Source organism: Stenella coeruleoalba (genome assembly GCF_951394435.1).
Source record: "Stenella coeruleoalba genome assembly, chromosome: 19".
Taxonomy (NCBI): domain Eukaryota; kingdom Metazoa; phylum Chordata; class Mammalia; order Artiodactyla; family Delphinidae; genus Stenella; species Stenella coeruleoalba.
This window is the reverse complement of record NC_137165.1, coordinates 1,996,499-2,016,957: the sequence shown is the minus strand read 5'-3', so window position 1 is coordinate 2,016,957 and position 20,459 is coordinate 1,996,499. Positions and strand designations below refer to the sequence as shown.

Here is a 20,459-nt window from a genome sequence, read left to right as displayed (position 1 = left end):
CAGGGCTCTTCCTCGCCTTCCTCTTCCAGGTACAGGTCTCCCTCCTTCCCTGGAGAGAACCCTGGTTCCAAACAGCTTTGCTGTATTTAGTCGTTTATGATGTTTCCCACGATACTCACACACCTGTCCCAGAATTGCCACACTGATTCCACTGCCCATAGCAAACCTTAGCAAAGGTCAAGATTATTTTCAGTCCTTGTTGACCTTAGGATTGCCATCCCGCTGAAGGTGCCCGGTGTTTAAATCAGAAGAGGCATCTTCTGAACTGGGCTTTGATGGATGAATAGGAGTCTCCTGGGAAGTGAAAGGGGAAGAGAGCACCAGGCAGAGGGCCTCGCATGTGGAAAGGCTGGAGGACGAAATGGACATGTGGGGTGTCCCTCGGCCGTGGCTGGAGCCCGGGTTTGTTCAGACAGTAGGGGAGTAACAAAGGATGAGTCTGGAGAACAGGGGGTGGGGGTAGCGGCTTGGAAGGGCCCTGGTTGTCAGGCAAGGAGTGTGGGGTCGATGCAGCAGGCAGTGGGAAGTCACAGGAGGCATCGGAGCTTAGAAACTGTGGAGGGGACATCGGCAAATGAGAGGGCGTGGCTGGGACCGCAAGACACAGTGTCTGAGCTGGGGATGGCTTTGCAGCGTTTCTGCTCTGGGTCCTCAGTTTTTATCATCTGTAATGTGGGTGCAGGAGGAGGACCCACTCCCAGGGCTGCCCGGGGACTCCCTGGGGTCTGAGGTGGGCCTGTGGCTCACACGCCCTGTTCCGGGACATCTCTGCTTCCTGTTTCTCCTGTCAGGGGAAGTCTCGGTCTCAGCTTCAAAAGCACAAACACGCTCTCAAAACAAAGGAAGACGGTCCTCGACTGCAGAGGAAGCAGGAAGCTACTGGCCCTGCTCAGAGCCCGGCTGCCGGGGCTCGGGGACGGCGGCATGGAGTCCGTGGCTCTGTACAGCTTCCAGGCCACAGAGAGCGATGAGCTGGCCTTCAACAAGGGGGACACACTCAAGGTAGGGTGGCCAGAGCCGGCTCAGCTGGCCTCGCATGGGATGGGGGGGTGCTTAAAACCAGGGCCCGGACAGCCCCCCAAACAGAGTCCAGTCTCTGGAGGAAGACGGGCCCGGCTTCTCCAGTTATCAAGTCTGTGACTCCGGACAACCCACCGCCACCCTCTGAGCCTCAGTTTCCCCATCTGAGAAACGGGGAGATAGTTAGTGATCCCTCCTTTGGGGGCCATTGCGAGGGTTCAAGGAGACATCAGCCTAAAGCCTGGCAGGGGTTGAGTCAACACCGTTTCCCAGGAAAGAATTTGAAAAGACAGCTGGGGACAGAGAGAGAGAGGAAGAGGCAGAGACGGATGCAGAGGGACAGAGAGAGGGTCTTGGGAATGAAGTACACACACTAACCTATCGGGGCCAAAACAACTATGATTAGGGGTCCAGACGAGCTTCCCTGCAGGGGAGAAAGGGGAAGATAAGCCTCAACACGGCTCAGGTCCCTTGTGTGGCCTCTGGAGGAACACACGCCTTCCAGGGCGACCCAGGCAGATGGGCTCCCGGGCTCTGTCTCTCAGGAAATGTCCCTGCTTTCAAGGCTGCATCTGGAAGCAGAGCTCAGGGCCCTGACTTGGGAGGGGCCGTGCCACAGGTCGGGCGCTGGAGCTGCCACCGAGTCATGCTCAGGAAGCCCCTGCCCCGCCTCGGTCTCTGCACCGGCACGGTGGGCGTGAGGCTTCCAGTCTGAGCCGGGGCCCAGGAAGGGACAGAGCCCCGGGCCCGAGCTCAGCGGTGCGCATCTAAGCTGCTGAGGCCCCATTTCACAGGTGATTGAATGAGGCACAGGCAGGCGTCACAGCTCGCCTGGTGTGGGGTCAGAGGTGAACCCCTGTCCTTTGACCCTGGCACCTGCATCGGAACCCCGTGACACTGAACAGCTGGGCTAGGTCAGGAGGTGGGCGGTTCCTAGAAGAACCACATCTTTTTGAGGATGTCCCCCTTTCTCTGTGCTGGGATGCCAGCCCTGGGCCCCCCTGAGTGGCTGGTGGGGGGACCTGTGGACGTGTGGCCAGCGGGGGATGGGGCAGGCTTGACACCAGCACCACCGGCTAGGGCACGAGACTCGAGATCCAGGTCTGTTTCCGAGGCCTCGTTTGCCGAACCGAGAGCAGCTTGGAGTCTCTAGTTCCAGAGTTTGGGGCTTGAGAGGCCGTGGAACGGTGGGGAGCTTGGAATGGGGTGAACGGTGGGTTCTACCTGAGGTTCAGAGGGATGAACCAGGGTGGGGGAGTAGATCCGTGGGGTCCTCCAAGGCAAGTGTTGTAAAGACAGTGACACCCCCGCTTCCCTCCTCGATGCCTGTGCTCACCCCTGCCCACCCAAGATGGGCCACGTTTCCCACTGAGCTTTGATAGAGCGTTGGCTGACTCCTGCTGTGTTTGTTTCTAACCGAGACTCCTGAGGGCAGGGACATAAAACAGTGCCTGGCACAGGGCAGGCCCTCAGCAAGACACGGGGGTGTCGAAGGAAGGAAGGAAGGAAGGAAGGAGATGTTAGCCGAGACCCTGGCTAAGACCCCAATGGGATCTGCTCCTAGTGTCCGTGGAGACCCAGGAGGGGACTTTCAAGGAATGACAGGCCGCCAGAGGGGCTGCTTTTTCCTTCCTTCATTCAACAAACCCTTGTCAAGGCCTCAAGCACCTGCTCAGCAACAGGCATTGTCCTAAGTGCTGAGGACACAGCAGTGGACGAAGCCCAGTCCCTGCCCTCCCGGAGCGGACCTTCCAGAGGGTGCGTGCTGTCAGGAGGTGACAAATGGGTGGAAGAAATCACCTGGGGAGATGGAATGGAGAGGGTGGGTGGGAGGGAGGGGCAGAGGGACAGCTTTAGATGGCGGGGGCAGGGGTGGTGGTCCGGGCAGTCTCTCAAAAGAGATGACACCTGAGCTGAGAGTGGAAGGACCCAGCCATGCAAAGAGCTGGGGGAGGAGAGTGGATGGAGAGAATGCAGCAGGTGGGGCTGTGGGGCGTGGGTGAGTTTGCAGTGTGGACTCACCCTAGCTACCTGTCCAGGGGTGGCACAAAATATCACACACCCTCTAAGAATGCTCTTTGGGGAGGGGGGCGTTTAACGACGTAAAAATGCTCGTGAAGCAACATTAAGTGGCAAAAAAGCAGAATGCAAAGGAACGTGCACAGAGATAATCAATAATAATCGATAGATATTAGTTTTAGGGATGGGAAACTGACATTCATGCGTTGGCTTTGTGCCTAGAAAAAAACACCAGAAAGAATGTCTTGAGGAGCTGGCGGTCACTCCTGGGAGGCATGCTGTGAGCAGATCACGCTTCCTTGTCCACACGTCTGCCTCCCCTCACAGGACAGAGATGAGCAAGTGATCCTTCCAGGGCCAGACGTGGAGTTAGGGTCCTTCCCCTCACAGCTGTACAGGTGCCGGGTCAAAGCGTGTCTTGATTTAAGATTTTTCTTTTAATTTAAAAAAATATTAAAAATGTTTGGCCATGCTGCACGGTATGCAGGATCTCAGTTCCCCAGCCAGGTATTGAACCCATGCCCTCTGCAGTGGAAGCTTGGAGTCCTAACCACTGGACCCCACGGGAAGTCCCTGATTTAAGAGTTTCATGGAGTTTTTTGCACTAAATTTTAAATAGACTATTTTTTAAAATTAATTAATTAATTTTTGGTTCCGTTGGGTCTTCGTTGCTGCACGCAGGCTTTCTCTAGTTGCGGCGAGCGGGGGCTACTCTTCATCGCAGTGCGCGGGCTTCTCATTGCGGTGGCTTCTCTTGTTGCGGAGCACGGGCTGTAGATGCGCGGGCTTCAGTAGTTGTGGCAGGTGGGCTCAGTAGTTGTGGCTCGCGGGCTCTACAGCGCAGGCTCAGTAGTTGTGGTGCACGGGCTTAGTTGTTCCACGGCATGTGGGATCTTCCCGGACCAGGGCTCAAACCTGTGTCCCCTGCATTGACAGGCGTATTCTTAACCACTGTGCCACCAGGGAAGTCCCTAAATAGACTCTTTTTAAAACAGTTTGAAATGTACAGAAAAATCGAGAAGATGGTACAGAGGAATTCCAATCTGACACCCTGCCGCCCCTTCCCACCGCCCACACACACTCACTCACACACCCTTGGTAACATTTTATATTATTAACCTGGTACATTTGTTACATTAGTGGAGCAATATGGATACATGATTATTAACTAATGACCATATTCAGAAATTTTGATGTTTTAACATATTCCTTTAAAATATTCTTTATCTTGATTCCTGACTTTTTTGGAGCTCTCTTAAAGTTTGTACCCGAAGTGCCTCACCCATCCCACGCCAGTCCAGGGTCTCATTTCTGTAACCATAAAAACGTGGCTGCGATGCCACCCTGTGTCCCCTCGCCCTCCCCCGGGCCGGGGACAGCGGGTGGGGCTGGTGGCTGAGCTCCACGACCTGTCCCTTCGTGAGCATGTTTCCTGCGCGCTGGCTGTGGGCCAGGCCTGTCCCAGCCCAGCAGTGACCGGCGGACACGCAGATCCCCGCCTCTGGGAGCCGGCAACGATGCTACTCTTCCAGTCTGAGCTCTGCTCTTAGACGAAAGCCCGGTGGCACGTGGACCCACTCTGGACAAGGGGCCCCAAATGTCACTTCCCTGGAACAAAGCCCCCCTCGCCGACAGGCAGGCGTTTCTGGGTGCACAGGACCCCACTGCTCCCCACTGGAGGAGAGATGTGGGTGGTGGCTTCACCTCCACCTCTTCACGCACAGCCTGGCCCCCAGGACCCAGACTCGGGGAGCCCACGGCCTCTTGGCATTTCCCCGGTGGTGGCCGGTGCACCTCAGGCCCGACCCAGCCACCCTGAGCTTCCCCACCTCCTCTCGCACCTGTTGCACAGCAGCTGACGGTCACGACCACCTGCCCGCGCTCAGGCCCAGAGCCTGGGGTTGTCTCAGCTGCTTCCTCTCTGTCTTGTGTATCTCGCCTGTCAGCCACTCTGCCAAAACCTACCCCGGATCTGACCACGTCTCAGCAGCCCCAGTCCAGGCCCCGTTCACCGCTCACCTGGGCCTGCTCTTCACAGACCCCTTGTCCCCCCAGTCCCGGAGCACAAGACCTTCAAGCTCTCACCCTCCCCATTCAACTCACAGCACTGCCCCCCCACCCGCAGACACAGGGGCCTCCTTTCTGTTCCAGGACAGAGCTTGCTCCCACCTTAGGGCCTTGGCACCGGCTGTTCCCCCTGCCTTGGACACGGTTTCCCACATCTTCTCATGTCTCATTCCTTCCTGTAATTTGGGCCTCAGCTCATGTGCCACCTCCTCAGAGAGGCCTTTCTTGCCCACCCCCACCTGTCCCCTGTTGACTATCCCCCTGCCCCCAACCAGGCACCTTCCTTCTACGTCATCCTGACGTATATTTTCAGACCACAGAGCAGAACATTAAATTACCTTGTTTACTTGTGCCCTTCCTGTTTCTTGTCTGCCTCTGCCCACTAAAATGTGACCTCCTGCTTCCTGCTATATCACTGGACTGGGCACAGCGCCTGGCACGCAGGAGGTGCTCCGTGGCCGCACTGGCCAGGGGACGGTGGCACAAGACAGCGCCCTGGAGAAGGGCACTGCAGGGGCAAAGCAGGGGCAGGCCGAGGTGTGAGCTTCACCAGGGAAGGTCGGGAATTCCCATGTCTCAGAGGGTCTGGGGGCTTTGAACAACGTCAACAACAAGAATTCAGCTAATACAACCAATCAGAACATTTCTGGGTCTTTGCCTGGAGTGGAGGTGACAGGAAAACAAAACCAAAACAAAGCTGGGGTAGATTAGGTACGTCACATCCACATGTCCACACAGGATTCTGCAGGTCACAAAACACTGCCATGTGCCATGTAGGCCGTAGACGTGCCCATTTTACAGATGTGGAAACTGATGCCAGGGCTGTGGAGAGAGCCAGCGGCAGGCAGAGTGGTCTAGAGCCCAAGGCCCCCAAGAATCTTCACTGAGTCTGTGACCCGCAGGCCCTAATTTTCTCATAAGTTGGGGGAGTTTTTTGTTTTGTTTAGTTTTCAGCAAAAGTTATCCTGAGTCAGCCACCTGCTTCCGGCTTTCCCTGGGGACGCGGGTCTGGCCCAGACTGCGGGCGGGGGGGGGGGGGGGGGGGGGGGGGGGGCGGGCAGGAAGGAGGGGCTCAAGGGACCTGGCAGACAGACGAGGGAGGGGCCAGGCCTGGGCCCAGGGGGCAAATCTCAGCTCCTCTTGGTAAAACCAAACCACCTGAGTTGCTGTCCCAGCCTTTGCTCCCACGGTGCTCCCTGCTTGGGCTGCGGATCTGCGTCTGATTTTTTGTCTCAACCAATATCCCCACTGGGGTTGACCTGACGTGGGGACCTGTTCTGGGACTTAGGGGAGAGATGACCCCCGGGTTGGGGTCCAGAGACAATGTGGGAGGAGGCCCAGGGTGAAGACCGGGGCGGGGGGACCCGGTCCTAAGACCCCTGCCGTGTGGCCCTGCGCCCCTCCCGTCTGGGCCTGTGTCCTCCTCTGTGAAGTAGCCTTTGGTGAAGGCAGCCTCGGGGGCTGGTGTGAGAAGGGGTGACACATGGCGAGCCTGCCCAGGGAGTGGGGAGGGAGCCCAAGCGTCCCACTCGCCCGCCCGTAGCGGCCCCCCCACCCGCTCAGGTTTCGGTTCCCCTCGGCCCACCTGCGAGGCGAGGGGGTGTCCAGGCCTCGGCCCCGCCGCAGCGCAGAGGCCTATCGTTCGCTCCCCGGTGTCTGAAGCCCCTGTCTGACCATCAGCCCTGAGCTCAGACGTAAAGCTTGTAGATGCAAGTGACCCCCGTGACCACCGCTCGGCGGGGCCTCCGCAGACCTACCCCCGACCCCCGGCTCTGTGCCTCGTATCAACTGCTGTGGGCCCCCATGCTCAGGGCCACTGCTCAGGGACTGAGGGGCCCCGGATCTGTCCCCCAGCACCCGGGGGTCTGGGTGGCACAACCTGAGAGTCGCGCTCCAGCTCCCCCCGTAAGCTCAAGCCACTGACCAAATTCTCCTCTGTGACCCCCGGACCGTGGAGTCACCCTGCGACCTCGCTCTCCTCCGGGAAGTGGGCCCCAGGGCTGGTGTGGGCCTTCAGCAGGGGACAGCCGTCCCTCCTAGGTGACCAGGTGACCGTGTCTCTCCCGCCCGCAGATTTTGAACATGGAAGACGACCAGAACTGGTACAAGGCCGAGCTCCGGGGTGCAGAGGGGTTCGTCCCCAAGAACTACATCCACGTCAAGCCCCACCCGTGAGTGGCAGGCCCCACCCCCTATGTCCGCAGGGACCCCCTCACCCCCGGCCCTGAAGCCAAACGTCCACACCCAGCCTGGCCCAGGCTGAGCTGAGCTGCCTGCAAGTCCGCAGCCCGGCCTCCCGCCCTCTGTCTGGGGACCCCCGTCTCTTCCCCAAGCAGAGGTGGAGCACAGAGATGTTAGGACTTGTCCCAAGTGGTGGCAGTCGGGGCCAGCCCAGGCCACGACACTAGGACCTGGGATACCGGAGCGCATCCCGGTAGGGGCCCTGGATAGGACAGGGCGCTGGGTGCTCAGCCAGCGGGGCCCCTGGCTGCTGTGTGGCCTCAGGCAGACCCCTGCTCTCTCTGTTCCTCAGTTTCCCTACCTGCAACACAAGGAGGGCCAAGGCTCCTCTAAGAGGCCGACTCAGCCCTGTGCCGGGGTGGGGAGTGAGGGGCTGTGGAGGGGCAGGAAGGAGGCAGACCTGTGGGCAGGGGAGCCGACATGGGCTGAGCAGAGTCTGGGACACGGCGGAGAGGGAGTCACGAGGAGCCCAGGTATCCTTGGGCTTGGGACCAGCTGTCCCAGGGAAGCCCCCTTCAGGCTTCCAGTGCTGAAAGCCCTGTTCTCAGCCCCAGAACAGGCCTAAGTGGCCAAGAATCTGGGAGAAACCAAATGGATATTCACAGAGTGGTGGTTGAAGTAGCCCCAAGTCACAGTCGCTCGCTCGGTCATTCGCCCAACACCGGCCACTGCCTGAGGGGACTCACCTGGGCGATGCTGGGGACACGTGATGAGATGCTGGGGTCAGAGCAGTTGTGTCCTGTGGGAGAGACAGGACATAAAGAAACTATGACAAGGGAAGGTGGTCAGCATCGAGATAATTAACCAGGGAGGGCTTCTCAGAAGAGGTGGCAACAAGTGAGGTTTTGAAGCATGTGTGTAGGAGTTAGCTAATGAGGAAAAGAGAAGGGCATTCCTGGGAGCGGGAACAACGAGAACCCCTGGCAGTGGGACCAGCAGGAGGGCCTCAAACGCCTGGCGGAGGGTGGTGGGAGCCAGGGAGGCATTTGAGCCGGGTGGGGAGTAGAACCCCTGCAAAGGTGAAGGCAGGTCAGGGCCCGTGTGTGGCTGTGGGGTGGACGGGAGGGAGGTGCAGGGCCAGGATGGGGCCTGGAGGTCATTTCCTCTTTACCTGTCTTCGAGTTATTTCCAAAGCTGCCACCACCTCGGACTTCCTGTGTTGGGCAAGGGCCCGACCCACCCAGGTCCCCTGCCTGGGCTCCAGGCCCGCAGGGTCCCTCTGGGCTGTGTGACCTTGGGCAGGGGCCTGTCCTCCAGCCTTAAAGACTTTCTGTCATAAAGGGAGAGAGACAGCGAGAACCCGGCCAGGGCCAGGCCAGCGGAGGACACGGGGGGAGCAGGAGCCTCCAGGTGGAGGCTGTGACCCGGTGAAGGCCAAGAGGTTGGGAGGTAGGAGGCCGCTGAGAAGCCTAAGCAGAGGCTTCTGTTTGCTCAGGAGGAAAGAAAAGCTGATAGATTTTGGGGCCACGCCTGTCGGGGCAATGCTGGTGGTTCAGGCAAGCCTCCACCAGGGCAGCTGGGAGCCATGGAGGGTTCCAGTGTCCGATGGCCCTGGGCTCCCTGGGGCTGGCTCTGGCCACGTGAGTCTGGGACAGAGTGGGGATGGGGGTCAGGCCGCATGCTCACCTACCTGAGGCTGTGCCCAGATGCACCCTTGGCTAACAGCCCCTGCCCTGGCCCCGAAATAGCAGTGGGGAAAGTCCAGCTCTGTGCCTGACTCAGCCCGTTGGGCTCCAGGGTGTGGGGCGGGGGCAGGGCAGGGGTCCCAGGGGGCCTCGTGTCTACACCAGGCCTCTCCTTCCCTGAGCTCCACCATCACCTCCGCCTGCCCAGGGAGCCCACGGAGGGGGGCCGTGAGCCTCACGGGCAGGGGTCAACGAGGCACCTGACGCAGCCGCGTGGCCGGTGGGCATTGAGGAGGGCTTCCTGGAGGATGGCTTCCTGGAGGCCGGCTTCCTGGAGGACGGCTTCCTGGAGGAGGGCGTGGTCTGCTGGGCCTGGAAAGTAGAGTAGAAGTTTGCTGGGAGGGCCGCAGACAGGCTAATGGGTGACACGTGGGCGGAGTTCACAGCAGCAGCGGTGAACACCTGCAGGCGGCAGCGCCCTCCTCCTCCCAAGGGCCCTGCGAGCTGGGTGCTCTCGTCAAGGTCTAGTGGGCAAGGAGGTGGCGGCACAGAGAGGTTGAGTGGCTTGTCCGGGGTCACACAGCTGGCAAGAGGCAGAGTGAGATCTGCCGCCAGTGCTGTGGGCCCCGGCTGTGCTCACTGGGAGGGGATGGGGGAACTGTAAGAGCAGCTGGGGGAGGGGGTGGGCTGGGGGAGAGTCGGAGGCCAGAGAATTGCAGAGCAACTTTTGGGGATCCCTGCCCTTCCCTGGGCCTCAATTTCCACATCATTAAAGTGGGGACCAAGCGAGGCGTCCACGCGCGGAGGCAGCTGTGCTCTGGGGCGTCGAGAGTGCTGCTTTTCCGGCACCCTGTCCCCGGGCCACCGAGGACCTGGTCGGGGCAGGGCGGGCCTCCTCGAGGCTGCGGTTGCAAAATCCTTTGAGGGTGACAGCCGCCCACACGCTGATGCCTCCTGTGGAGTTCTGTGGGTTCTTTGGAAACTCCCACGCAGGGCCCTGTTGGACCCCTGCTCCTGTGGCAGCCCTGCACCTGGGGCCTGCTGGGGGCTCCCCGGAGGAACGCCCTTCCGGGGCCCCCTGAGCTCAGCCTCCGGCTTGGAGGCCTCATCCGGGACTCCCAGACTCCAGAGACCCAGGCCGAGCTCTTGGAGGTTCCCTGGAGCCCCGCCTTCAGCCCCCACCTCCACTGCCTCCCCTCCACCCGCCCAGAGATGGGCCCAGGGTCCCCCCATTTTGGGGGCCAGCGATGGGCTAGAACCTCACTTCTGGGTGGGGGGCTCTGAGACACCATGTAAGGACCAGGACTTTATTTCAGACTGGAAAGCGGGCAGAGAGGGAGCCGGTGGCACTGCCACTACTGGCGGCCCCGGGCAACGGGCTCTCCCTGTGGCCAGAACCGGGGAGCCGGCACCCGAGCTGCGTGTTTGTCCTCCTGCCCCCCTGTCATCACCTGAGAACATCCAGGGGCCCAACCTGCCCCGCACACAGGCCAGTCACGTTAGTAAGAAGCCCTCGGGGGAACTGCAAGGGCTCACACGTGGCTGGCGGGTGGGGTTCCCGGCAGGACCCGGTCTGTGTGTACCTGAGCCTCTGTGCTGGGCCTGGAGGGCTCGCTGTCAACATCCTGATACAACAGGAAAAGTTCTGCCTCACATCCGCCCAGGGCCACGCTCAGACTCAGGAAGCTCAGTTGAAGGAGGGAAGGGAAATTGTGCAGGGAAGGGAGGCTCTGGTGGCCCTCAGGGCACCAAGGTCCCACCAGGAGACTCCACCTGCTCTGGGCCTCGGTTCCCCCACTAAGGGACTGGGCTCAAATCCGGGGGCCAAGAAGCCAGCCAGAGACCACCTGGACCCTCCGAGGGTGGGCGAGCCCCAAAGAGCACAGTGGGCAGGGCTGGAAGAGAAGCTGGATCCCGGCCTCTCACCCCCAGGCCCTGCCAGACCCTCGGCATTTACAAGGCACCTTCTGTATACCCAGTTCTGTTTGGTCAGAAAGTAAAGGGACTTGAACCTGTGAGAAAAAGTCCAGGTGGCCTCAGGCTGTGCATCTGTGAAACGGGTACAGGGAGAGACCCTTCCTCACCAGATCAAAGCTGCTATGTTTTTTTTGGGGGGGGTCATCTTTTAAAATATTTTTTTACTTTTAAGAATCTGAAATGGAAAAGCCCAGCTGGGGTTGGCTGGGTTGGGGTTCACCAAGGTGTGTGTTTACCTGGTGTGGTGGGAAATGCTTGGGCTCAGGAGCCAGAATGCTGGGACTGGGCCCAACTCCTGCCTTTCACAGCACATGACCTTGGCCTCCCTGGGTAAAGTGGGTGCCGTTGTATTTCCTGTGTCTCGGGACTGCTGTGAGGACCTGGCAGTGTTGGGTGGCTGGCATAGGGGCAGGGCAGCCTGGCCTCCCCCCCGCCTCACCTGCCCCCTCTCTGCAGGTGGTACTCGGGCAGGATTTCCCGGCAGCTGGCAGAAGAAATTCTGATGAAGCGGAACCACCCGGGAGCCTTCCTGATCCGGGAGAGTGAGAGCTCCCCAGGGGAGTTCTCTGTCTCTGTGAAGTGAGTTCTGACCCAGGGTGTGTGGAGGAGGGTGGCCAGGGACAGGCCTGCAGGGTGTGGAGGGAACGACAAATGCCTGGAAGCAGGCGACCCTCTGGGGGTCGGGGATGATGCAGACCCCAGGGTGTGGCCCGGAGCAGGAGGGCTCCACGCGGCTTGGGCTGGCTGTGAGGCCTCGAGCGCCGGGCTGAAGGCTCGGCCATTGTTCTACAGCAGCAAGTCACCGGGGGAGATTGATGTGGTGGGGCTGGGGGTGGGAGAGCAGCAGGGCACCCGGGGCAGGTGTCCAGGATGTGCTCCAGACAGGGTTCCCCTGTGTGCTACATAGTGGACAGGATGGACCCTGGGGCCAGGCTGCTGGGGTTCAGATTCTGGCTCTGCCATTTCCTGACTGTGTGACTTTGGGCAAGTCCCTTAACTTCTCTGTGCCTGTTTCCTCACATGTAAAATGGGTTATTGCAAAAACTATATGAGTCATTTAGAGCCATTAGAGTAGTGGCTGGCACGGAAGCAGGGTGGCAGCCTCTGGGCAGCTCAGGACCCAATCCCAAAGGTCACAATCGGGCAGTGGAGGAATCCAGGCTGGAAGGAAGGGGCAGGAACCAGGGTCGGGGGTAAAGGGGTCAGGGCCCCAGCTGGTCTCTGTCCTTCCTACTCCCAGCGCCTGGAACAGTAGGATCTAGGTGCAGCAATTCAAGGAATTGTCACTGAGCTACATGCCACGTGCCAGGCTGTTCTAGGGACTTGGGAAATGACAGTGAAAAAAAACAAAGTTGCTGCCCTTTGGGGTTTATGTCTTAGTGGGGGAGGCAGACTGAACACATGAAAAAAGGAGACAAATGAATATAGCAGGAGCCAGTGGGCAGGGATCTGAGCCTGGCGGTGGAGGCCGCCTGGGGCCCAGGAGTGAGGATCCGGAAGGAGAGGCTTCCAGGCAGAGGGAACAGAAATTGCAAAGACCCTGGGGTGGGAATGCGCCTGGGGTGAGTGGGGCAGAGCCAGCAACGCGGGGTCACAGCCAGAGAGATGGGCCTGACAGGTCCCGATGGGAAACCCCAGGGCAACAGGGCCCTGCAGAGGGTCAGCCCAGATGGCTCAAACTTTGGGGGTGTGTGTGTGCAGGACAGGGGAGGAGTCCCCGAGGGAGCGGGGGCCTGGGGTCTCCATGACTCCCGACTGAGGGAAGTTCAGTGGCAGCAGACACTCCACAGGGTGGAGGAGGTGACATCTGAGCTGGGCCCCGAAGCACGAGTAGGAGTTTGGTGCACAAAGAGGGGAGAGGGGATGCCAGGCCCAGGGAACAGCATGTGCAAAGACCCAGAGGTGGGGCAGAGAGAGGTGGGCTTGGACAGCAAGGCATTTGACCAGGAGGGGGAGACAGGCAGTTCTGCGGAGCCAGCACCAATGCTACCTTGGGAAGGGGTGTGAGCCAGCACAGGCCCCCTCCCCGCCACACCCCAGGCATCCTGGCCAAGCCCCTCCCCCAGCTCAGAACCGGAACCTTGGGCCCCAGGGCTGTGGTGTGCTCACAGGACCACCAGGTGGCGCCCTCCAGCCTCGGTTTCGTCCCCCGGGGCCAGGACCGGGTCCCGCCCCGACTCTGGTCCATCGTCTCTTACGGGGGGGCCTTTCAGGGCCCTTGGAGGGCCACTGGGCAGGGATCAGAGCAGGAAACAGACTCAGGGCAGCTAGGAGGGGGGCTTCTGAGCAAGAATCTCAGCTCTGGTACTTCTCCTGTATAACCCTGGGCAAGGTACCCCAGCCTGCTTCCTCCTCTGTAAAATGAACATCTATGTAAGGTGCTTAGTGTGACGCTGGCACACGGTGAGTCCTCCCCAAATGCCAGCTATGTAATCATCATCATGTTGACCCTCCCAGGGCCACACCGCGCCTCCTGGCCCACGCCCCAGGGTCCCGGGCTCTTAGCAAAGGGCCAGTGGCCACATGGGGGCGGGGAGCCCGTTTCTCGCCCTGGCCTTGCCCTGGACCTGCTGCGTAACCTCAGCAGATCCCATCCCCGTCAGCTGTAACGTCCTCATCTGCAACGTGGAGATAGTAGCCCTGGACATCATGAAGACCAGTGACCCGATGGCCACCCTTCTGGGTGACGGTCACGCAGATCCGCGTGTGAGAGCATTTCCGCCCTCGCTGGCTGCGCTCCTGGGGACTCTGACCGCGTAGGCGTGGCGTCTCCTGCACGCTCATAAAGCCGTCGGAGGTGGGGTTCACGGGCCTTGTTCTGCCTCACGGAGTGATGGTGGCCACGGCTGCCTGCCCTTTACGAGTTTCCAGGGGGCTGCCCCCTGCACCTCTGGGAGCACGTCTGAGCTGGTGGCCAGTGGGCCGGGGCAGGGGCGCACCGCCTGGGCTGTGTTACTTTTGCCCCACACTCTGATCCGGGCTGCCGTGGGCTTCTGTGTCAGAAATGATGGTTTGCTCCCAAGTGAGATGTTCTACTTCTTTTCAGGCCAGGGGTGCCCTGGAGTCAATGATGTGTTTGCTCTGCTGCCCTGGTCGCTGAGCCCCTCCTGTGCGCCGGGCCCTGTGCCTGGCGCTGGGGATTCAACCACCAGCAAATCGGACGAAGCTGCCTGTCCTTTAGGCGCTCACGTTCCACTGGGGTGACTGACGATTTTATACATGTATGTATGCATATATGTACATATATATAATTTTCTAAATGATTAGTAAAATATATAAAATTTTTGAAGATGATAAAGGCTCCTGGGAAAATGAAGCAGGAAAGAATGGGGGGGCACAATTTTATGCCCTCAAAGACAGGGAGGAAGTGACCCTGGAAGCCCAGTGTGCAGGTAAGGAAACAAAAGCTCAGAGACGTGCAGTAACTTGCCCAAGGTCACACAGCCAGAAAACAGTGGAGCTAGAGCCCACTGACCCTCTGTGACCTGAAAGACCAGGTCTACCGTTCCACTCTTCTTCCCTGAGGCCTAAAGACCCAGGGGGAGTCTGTCTCCACCGGCAGTCCTAAGGTCAGTTTGATTCTCTCACGTTGGCTGCTGGAGAGGGAATCCACCCCCTCCCTCTTCACAGATGGGAAAACTGAGTCTAGAGAAGGGCCACGCCTAACGGAGATCACCTAGCGGGCAGTTAGCACCCTGGCCTCCACCCCGGGGATCCACAGGCCCTGATTGGGGGTGGGGGTGTGGTGCTGGGGCTCCTGACCTAACCCCAGCCTTGTTTATCCTCCCTGGGCTGCCGCTGCCACTTCTCACCTCTGCTGCTGCCGCCACCAAGCCGGAAGAACCTGCTGGGCAGGACCGGTGGCTGCTAGCATCAGGCCTGAGTTCATCCTTGGGGTCTTCCGACAGCCCAGGGGCCAGGCCCAGCCCTCAGCCCCCTGGGTAGGTGGGCATGGGGGTCACACATAGAGACAAACACACCCATGGCGGCTCAGACAGGGATGTACACGTCCGGTCCCTCCCACAGAGCAGGGAGAGACACATGCACACACCCCAGGCTCTGCCCACTGTGGTGCACCAGCTCCAGGTGCCCCCTCTTCTGGCCGCGCCCGGGCCAGCCCACCGCCCCGTGACCCAGGTCTGCCCTTCCCTCCAGCTCAGGAGGGCTCACCCCGCAGGGCCATCCTCCTTGCTCAGGGGCCATCTGGACTCAGACTCGGGCCTGGGGAGGAGGGAGACAGGCTAGCTGGGAGAGGGAGAGACTGCCCAAGTGCTGGGTCCTCGGGCCTGTCACATGGAGGCGGGTCACTGGTCAGGCCAGGGGCTGGCGCAGCAGGACGGCCACACCCGCTCACAGATGCGGCAGCCCAGCTGGGCCCCGCTCTCCCACCACGAGCCACGCACAGGCTGGGGGGCTGGACCACAAGAGCATCCCAGGTTTGAGAATCTGCCGATTGTCAGGTTGCAAGGTTCTAGAACTCCTGGGTCCCTTGCCCCCTTCCCAGGTCTCACCCCCTGACCTGGGTGTGATCAGGGAATGCTCCGTTCTGGGTGACCCTCTGGGTAAGATAAGCTTTTGAAGATAAACTTCAAACACCAAAGTGTTCAGGGTTGTGCTCATTTGGGGCTGAGATCTTTTCAAACCTCCCACACTCTCGTCCGCCTCTTACCCAGAGGACGGGGGCCGCCCGCACCCCGGGCTCCTTCTCGGGGCCGGCGCGGAGTCAGGGCCTTCTGCCTCCCAGAATACGGTCCAGGGACCGGAAGAACCCTGAGCCCGCCGGAACAGGACACTAGGGAGTCCCCAGGCTCGGGGGCGGCCCCCAGGGCCGAAGCTGCAGCAGGCCAGATGGGGCGGGAGGCACCTGCCTGCCTGGCCATCCTCCTCCCATCCCGGGACGTGGACACGCGCATCCCACAGCCGACAGAGTGGCGGCTTAGCCATCTGGGAACAATGCTTGCTGACGGCACACGAGCGGCTTTGTCTCGGGCCGGGGGTGATGACTGTGTCTGGTCACAGAGTCTCAGGCCTTCTCTGGCCTCAGTTCTGTGCAGAGAGCTTGCTGCCCTGAGAGTGGACACGTGTTAGAGGGGCTGGGACCGCAGCTCAGAGCCGGGAGGGGAGGGTCCAGGAACAGTGCAGCCCATGAGCACTGACCCCTCGGGCCATGCTGCTTCGCCCCTGAGCCCAGCCTCTCCAGACTGGGCTAGAGCTGGGCCGCCTCCCGCCTCCCTGCCTCTGGGTGTCTGTGAGCAGCGGGTTACAGGTAGGCTGTACAAGGGGCCGAGGAACCCAAGGAGTCCCCGGACTCTGACTGAGGGCACCTGAGGCAGCTTGCAGAGGTTGGGCCATTTTATGCGGGCCTTGAAGCATGAGTAGGAGTTTGATTCAAGTTTGGAAGAAATAGTGTATTTTTCAAGCCTGGAGGCATGCTTGAAAGTGGAGAGAGAGGTTCTGTGTGGTTTGGATACTTGACTTGGGCAGGGTGGGAGGATTCCCCCCTCCTCCCACCCCAGACACACACACAGAACAGAAGGTATTTACCTGGAATAAATCTCTATCTTAAATCTTGCATCTTAACCTTTAACAAGGCAGCACACCAGCCCCAGGGCTGATAGGTGGAGGGAGTAAGCCACAGGCAGGGATGGGCAACTGGGGGGATGGACACCATATTCCTGTCCACGCCCTAGAAACACTTGGACTGTGGGCCTGCAGGAACTCAGGCTGCCCCAAGCCTGCACAGCCCGTCCTGGCCTAGAACGTGCTGCGTGTTCCAGGCAGGTCCCTCTGCCCTGCTGGCCAGTCTGGGAGACACAGGCTATCCCCTCTGTTGGGCTGGAAGGCACTTGGTGGTGGTGGGGTGCAAGGCTGGGCAAAGGCTGGGAGAGGAGGCATCAGAGAGTATTTGAAGGAAACGAGGCTGGACGTGTCATCAGAGCCAGAACTTGAGACTGAGGTGTTAAGATTTTGCCCTGAGGGCAATGGGGAGCCACAGAAGGTTCTTGAGGTGGGGAGAGAATGTGGGGCAGGGAAGGACAGGAAGCATCCCACAGGCCTGAGCTCCTCTCACACCGGTGGCAGGATGGTCTTAGGACTCACCCCTCAAGGGACTGTAAGGGCTGGGAGGGGACGAGGTGTGGGAGGGAGAGGAGTGTTGAGGCTGGGGGACGTTGGAGAGAAGAGATGCTGGCTGACCACCTCTCTCAGAGAACCATTTAATGTTGCCAGTACACGAGCACTTCCCCAGAAGGGAGGTATTATGAGGAAACCGAGGTTCAGAGAAGTTAAGTGATTTGCTTTAGGTCACATAGCAAGAAAGTGGCCTGGTCCAAGGCCCACATCCTTTACTCCACACTCCACTCCCCGGTGGGGACTCACCGTGTCTTTCACGGAGCCGGTCAATGGGGCCTGGGACCCCCTCCCCCCGCTCCTCTCCTCCTGACTCCAAGCCTCACCTGGAGAGAAAAAGGCCTGGTTGCGGGGGGCAGGGACGGGGGGAGGGCCCCAGCTGCCGTGGGCCCTTCTGAGGTGGTCTGTGTCCTCTCCCCTAGCTACGGGGACCAGGTGCAGCATTTCAAGGTGCTGCGTGAGGCCTCGGGGAAGTACTACCTGTGGGAGGAGAAGTTCAACTCTCTGAATGAGCTGGTCGCCTTCTACCGGACCAGAACCATCGCCAAGAAGCGGCAGGTCTTCCTGCGGGACGAGGAGCCCCTGGCCAAGGTGGGCGAGTGCGGCGGGCGGGCGAGGGGGCCTCTCTGCAGGGCCCCGACCCCCCTTCCCACGTGGCAGGAGGTGGGTCCAGCCCTGCTTCTAAGATTCCGCCCGGGCACTGCAGGGAGACAAGCAGGGCTGGGAAAGGGGAGGCGGGGAAGGCAGGGAAGGGGCAGGTGGAAACTCCCCGGGTAAACTGAGCCTGCTGGCTCTCAGCCAGGAGCGGTGCGTGGCGCCCAGTCGGTGCTCAGTGGTTGTCTGTTGACTGAGTGAAGGTACTGACACCGGCTGAGCCTCCTGGGAGCCTCCTGGCCCCACCTACAGGTAGGACACTGAGGTTCAGGGAGTGATGTGACCACCCAAGGCCACCTGCCGGGTGGGGTCCGTGCTGGCTTCTGCTCTGTGGGGCGCGGGGCAGTGTGAGCGCTCGTGGGCAAGGTCCTGGCCGGGTGCAGCGGGTCCGGCCGCTCCGGTCCTCATAATAACAGCCATTTGCCAGCCAGCGCTTTCGTCCAGGGGCCCCAGGGACCAGCTCTCACGCTCATTAGGGTGACGACACCAGCCAGGGGGCTTACTAGCCCCGACGTGCACTTTTACTTGGGAGGGGGTATCGGCAAGGCTTGGGGCTGGAGGTCGGGACCCTGGACAGCCCAGTGAACTCGAACTCTGCAGAGGACGGTGGGCACGGCCGTGGCCAAGGCCTGGGGAGGGGCTGCCGGGTCGCGGCTCCGGTCCTGCCTGTTCCTAGACTCCACTGCCTCGCCACGTGTGACCTTAGGGCCAGTTCATCCCTCACCTGGGCCTCAGTTTCCTCTCGGTCCGGTAGGGTGAACCCTGGGATCTGATATGTCGGGGAGTAAACAGTGTCTCAGGAGGAACCCCTGCCCCTGCCACTCACCCTCCGTCCCGTCAGCGCGCTCGGCCTGCTCTGCCCCGCCTGCCCCTGGGGGCCGGGCCAGCTCTAAGCTCAGTCTCAGGGACTCTTCGCTCCAGTCCCCGCCGGGCCTGCCTCTCAGACCTCCATCCCCTCCCGTCGCTGCCTGGGCCAGCTCTGCCCTTGGCAAGTGTGACGGGGCCAGGATGCAGCTGGGGGCCGCCGGAGGGCTCCCCAACACCCACCACCTTGCTCTGGCCTGGCCCTGGGGTCACCGGCCCTGCAAGGCGACTCCGGAGCTGGCTCAGTCCCCTGGGACCCACGCCCCCTCTTCCTTCCTGGGCAGAGAACCGCTAATTAGCCTGTCCATGATGCTATGGCCTGTGCCGGATAAGATTCCGCAGGCTTGGGGCAGAGAGCCTGGTGGGCAGGCCGGGCCGGGGCACTGGCTGTGATCCTCATGGTGATGCCAGCAGGGGGCCCTCGTCTAGCTGCCATCTGAAGGGGGGGCAGGGAACCAAGGCCCCCAGAGGGCAGGGACTCACCCAAGGTCACCTTGGGGCATAGATGGGACTGGAACCAGGCCTGAGAGAGGAAAGCAGTGTAAAGTGACATCCTTGCCCTCAAAGCCTGGCCACGGGCAACAGCAGTGAACTGCTCGTAGCTACACAACACTTTATAGTTTATAAGGCCTGTTCCTGTGGTTCTAGGGCCTGGGGTCAAAAGTTATCACGGCTGCTGCAGAGTGTGGAGAGGGACCCCGAGACGGGCAGGGTCCTAACCAAAGTCCCACGCTGAGGCCCAGGACTCAGGTCCTTTGACCACTGGCCCTGTGGTCCCTACTGGGCCGCCAGGACACTGGCTGTGCCCTGCGTAGACACAGGGTCTGTGCCGCAGACATGCAGGGGGTGGGCAGCAGGAGGCCCACGGGCGGGGTGGCCGTCGTCTGGACCTGGATACAGAGCTGAGTTCGACCCCAGTTCTGCCCGAAAGACCCCTCTCCACCTGTGGGAAATCGCTTATCTTGGGGCCTCCGCGGGGACAGCCCAGCGGGGGCTCCTGAGGGGCCCCACTGACGGCTTCCTCTCCTCGCAGCCGCCCCGGGCCTGCTTTGCCCAGGCCCAGTTTGACTTCTCAGCCCAGGACCCCTCCCAGCTCAGCTTCCGCCGCGGTGACATCATTGAGGTCCTGGAGCGCCTTGACCCCTGCTGGTGGCGAGGCCGTCTCTGCGGGCGCATCGGCTTCTTCCCGCGGAGCTACGTTCAGCCGGTGCACCTGTGACCCAAGTGGGCCCAGGGGCAGAGCCAGTGGACCGGCCATCCACCGGGCACTGAGGCCCAGAGAGAGGACACGGGCACCCCCAGCCCAGGGCCTTGGACTGCAACATAGGCCTCCTGACAGTCCGGCCGGCCTCCTGTGCTTCACGTCAACTGGGACGGGCCCAGCGCCCCGGAAAGACCGCCTCATTCAGGGGCCCTGGGCTAGGGGAGCTCCGGGGCCTCCGCCGGCCTCTTCCCATTGGCCATCAGCTGTGTGATGTCACAGGGTGGCCGGCAGGGCCCGCCCACTCCAAACACCAATGGCACCACCCCCAGGGAGGGCTGAGGACTCCTGGGTTCCACCCGCTGGGGGCTCAAGCCAAGGAACCACGGGCTGGGTGGGTGAGCACCCGCTGGGCCTGCCATCCCCTCCGTCCAAAAGCCCCACAGGCCGGCTACTGGGGAGGCGGCCAGGGCCCCGCACACCTGTGCCTGGACTTGCTGGACAGACTCGGAGACTTTGGGCTCCACCTGGGATCCAACGCCCCTGCCCACCACAGACACTTCGGGGGGGGCTAGAGCCCTGAGGGAGGGTGGGCAAGGGTGAAAGAAACGGAGGCTGCTGCTCCTCCGCTGGCCCCGCGGGACGGACAAGCTCTGAGGGGC

The 20,459-nt window shown here is 61.0% G+C and overlaps 1 protein-coding gene across 1 annotated transcript; it reads left to right on the top strand.

Moving 5' to 3' along the window:
* Window positions 1–877: 877 nt before the first annotated feature.
* GRAP (GRB2 related adaptor protein) lies at window positions 878–19,952 on the top strand. Its single transcript, XM_079904711.1, has 5 exons — window positions 878–1,002; window positions 7,180–7,277; window positions 11,406–11,528; window positions 17,501–17,669; window positions 19,630–19,952. Exons 1-5 carry the CDS (start codon window positions 925–927, stop codon window positions 19,813–19,815), a joined length of 654 nt encoding a protein of 217 aa, XP_079760837.1. The 5' UTR covers window positions 878–924; the 3' UTR covers window positions 19,816–19,952.
* The last annotated feature ends 507 nt before the right edge of the window (window positions 19,953–20,459 follow it).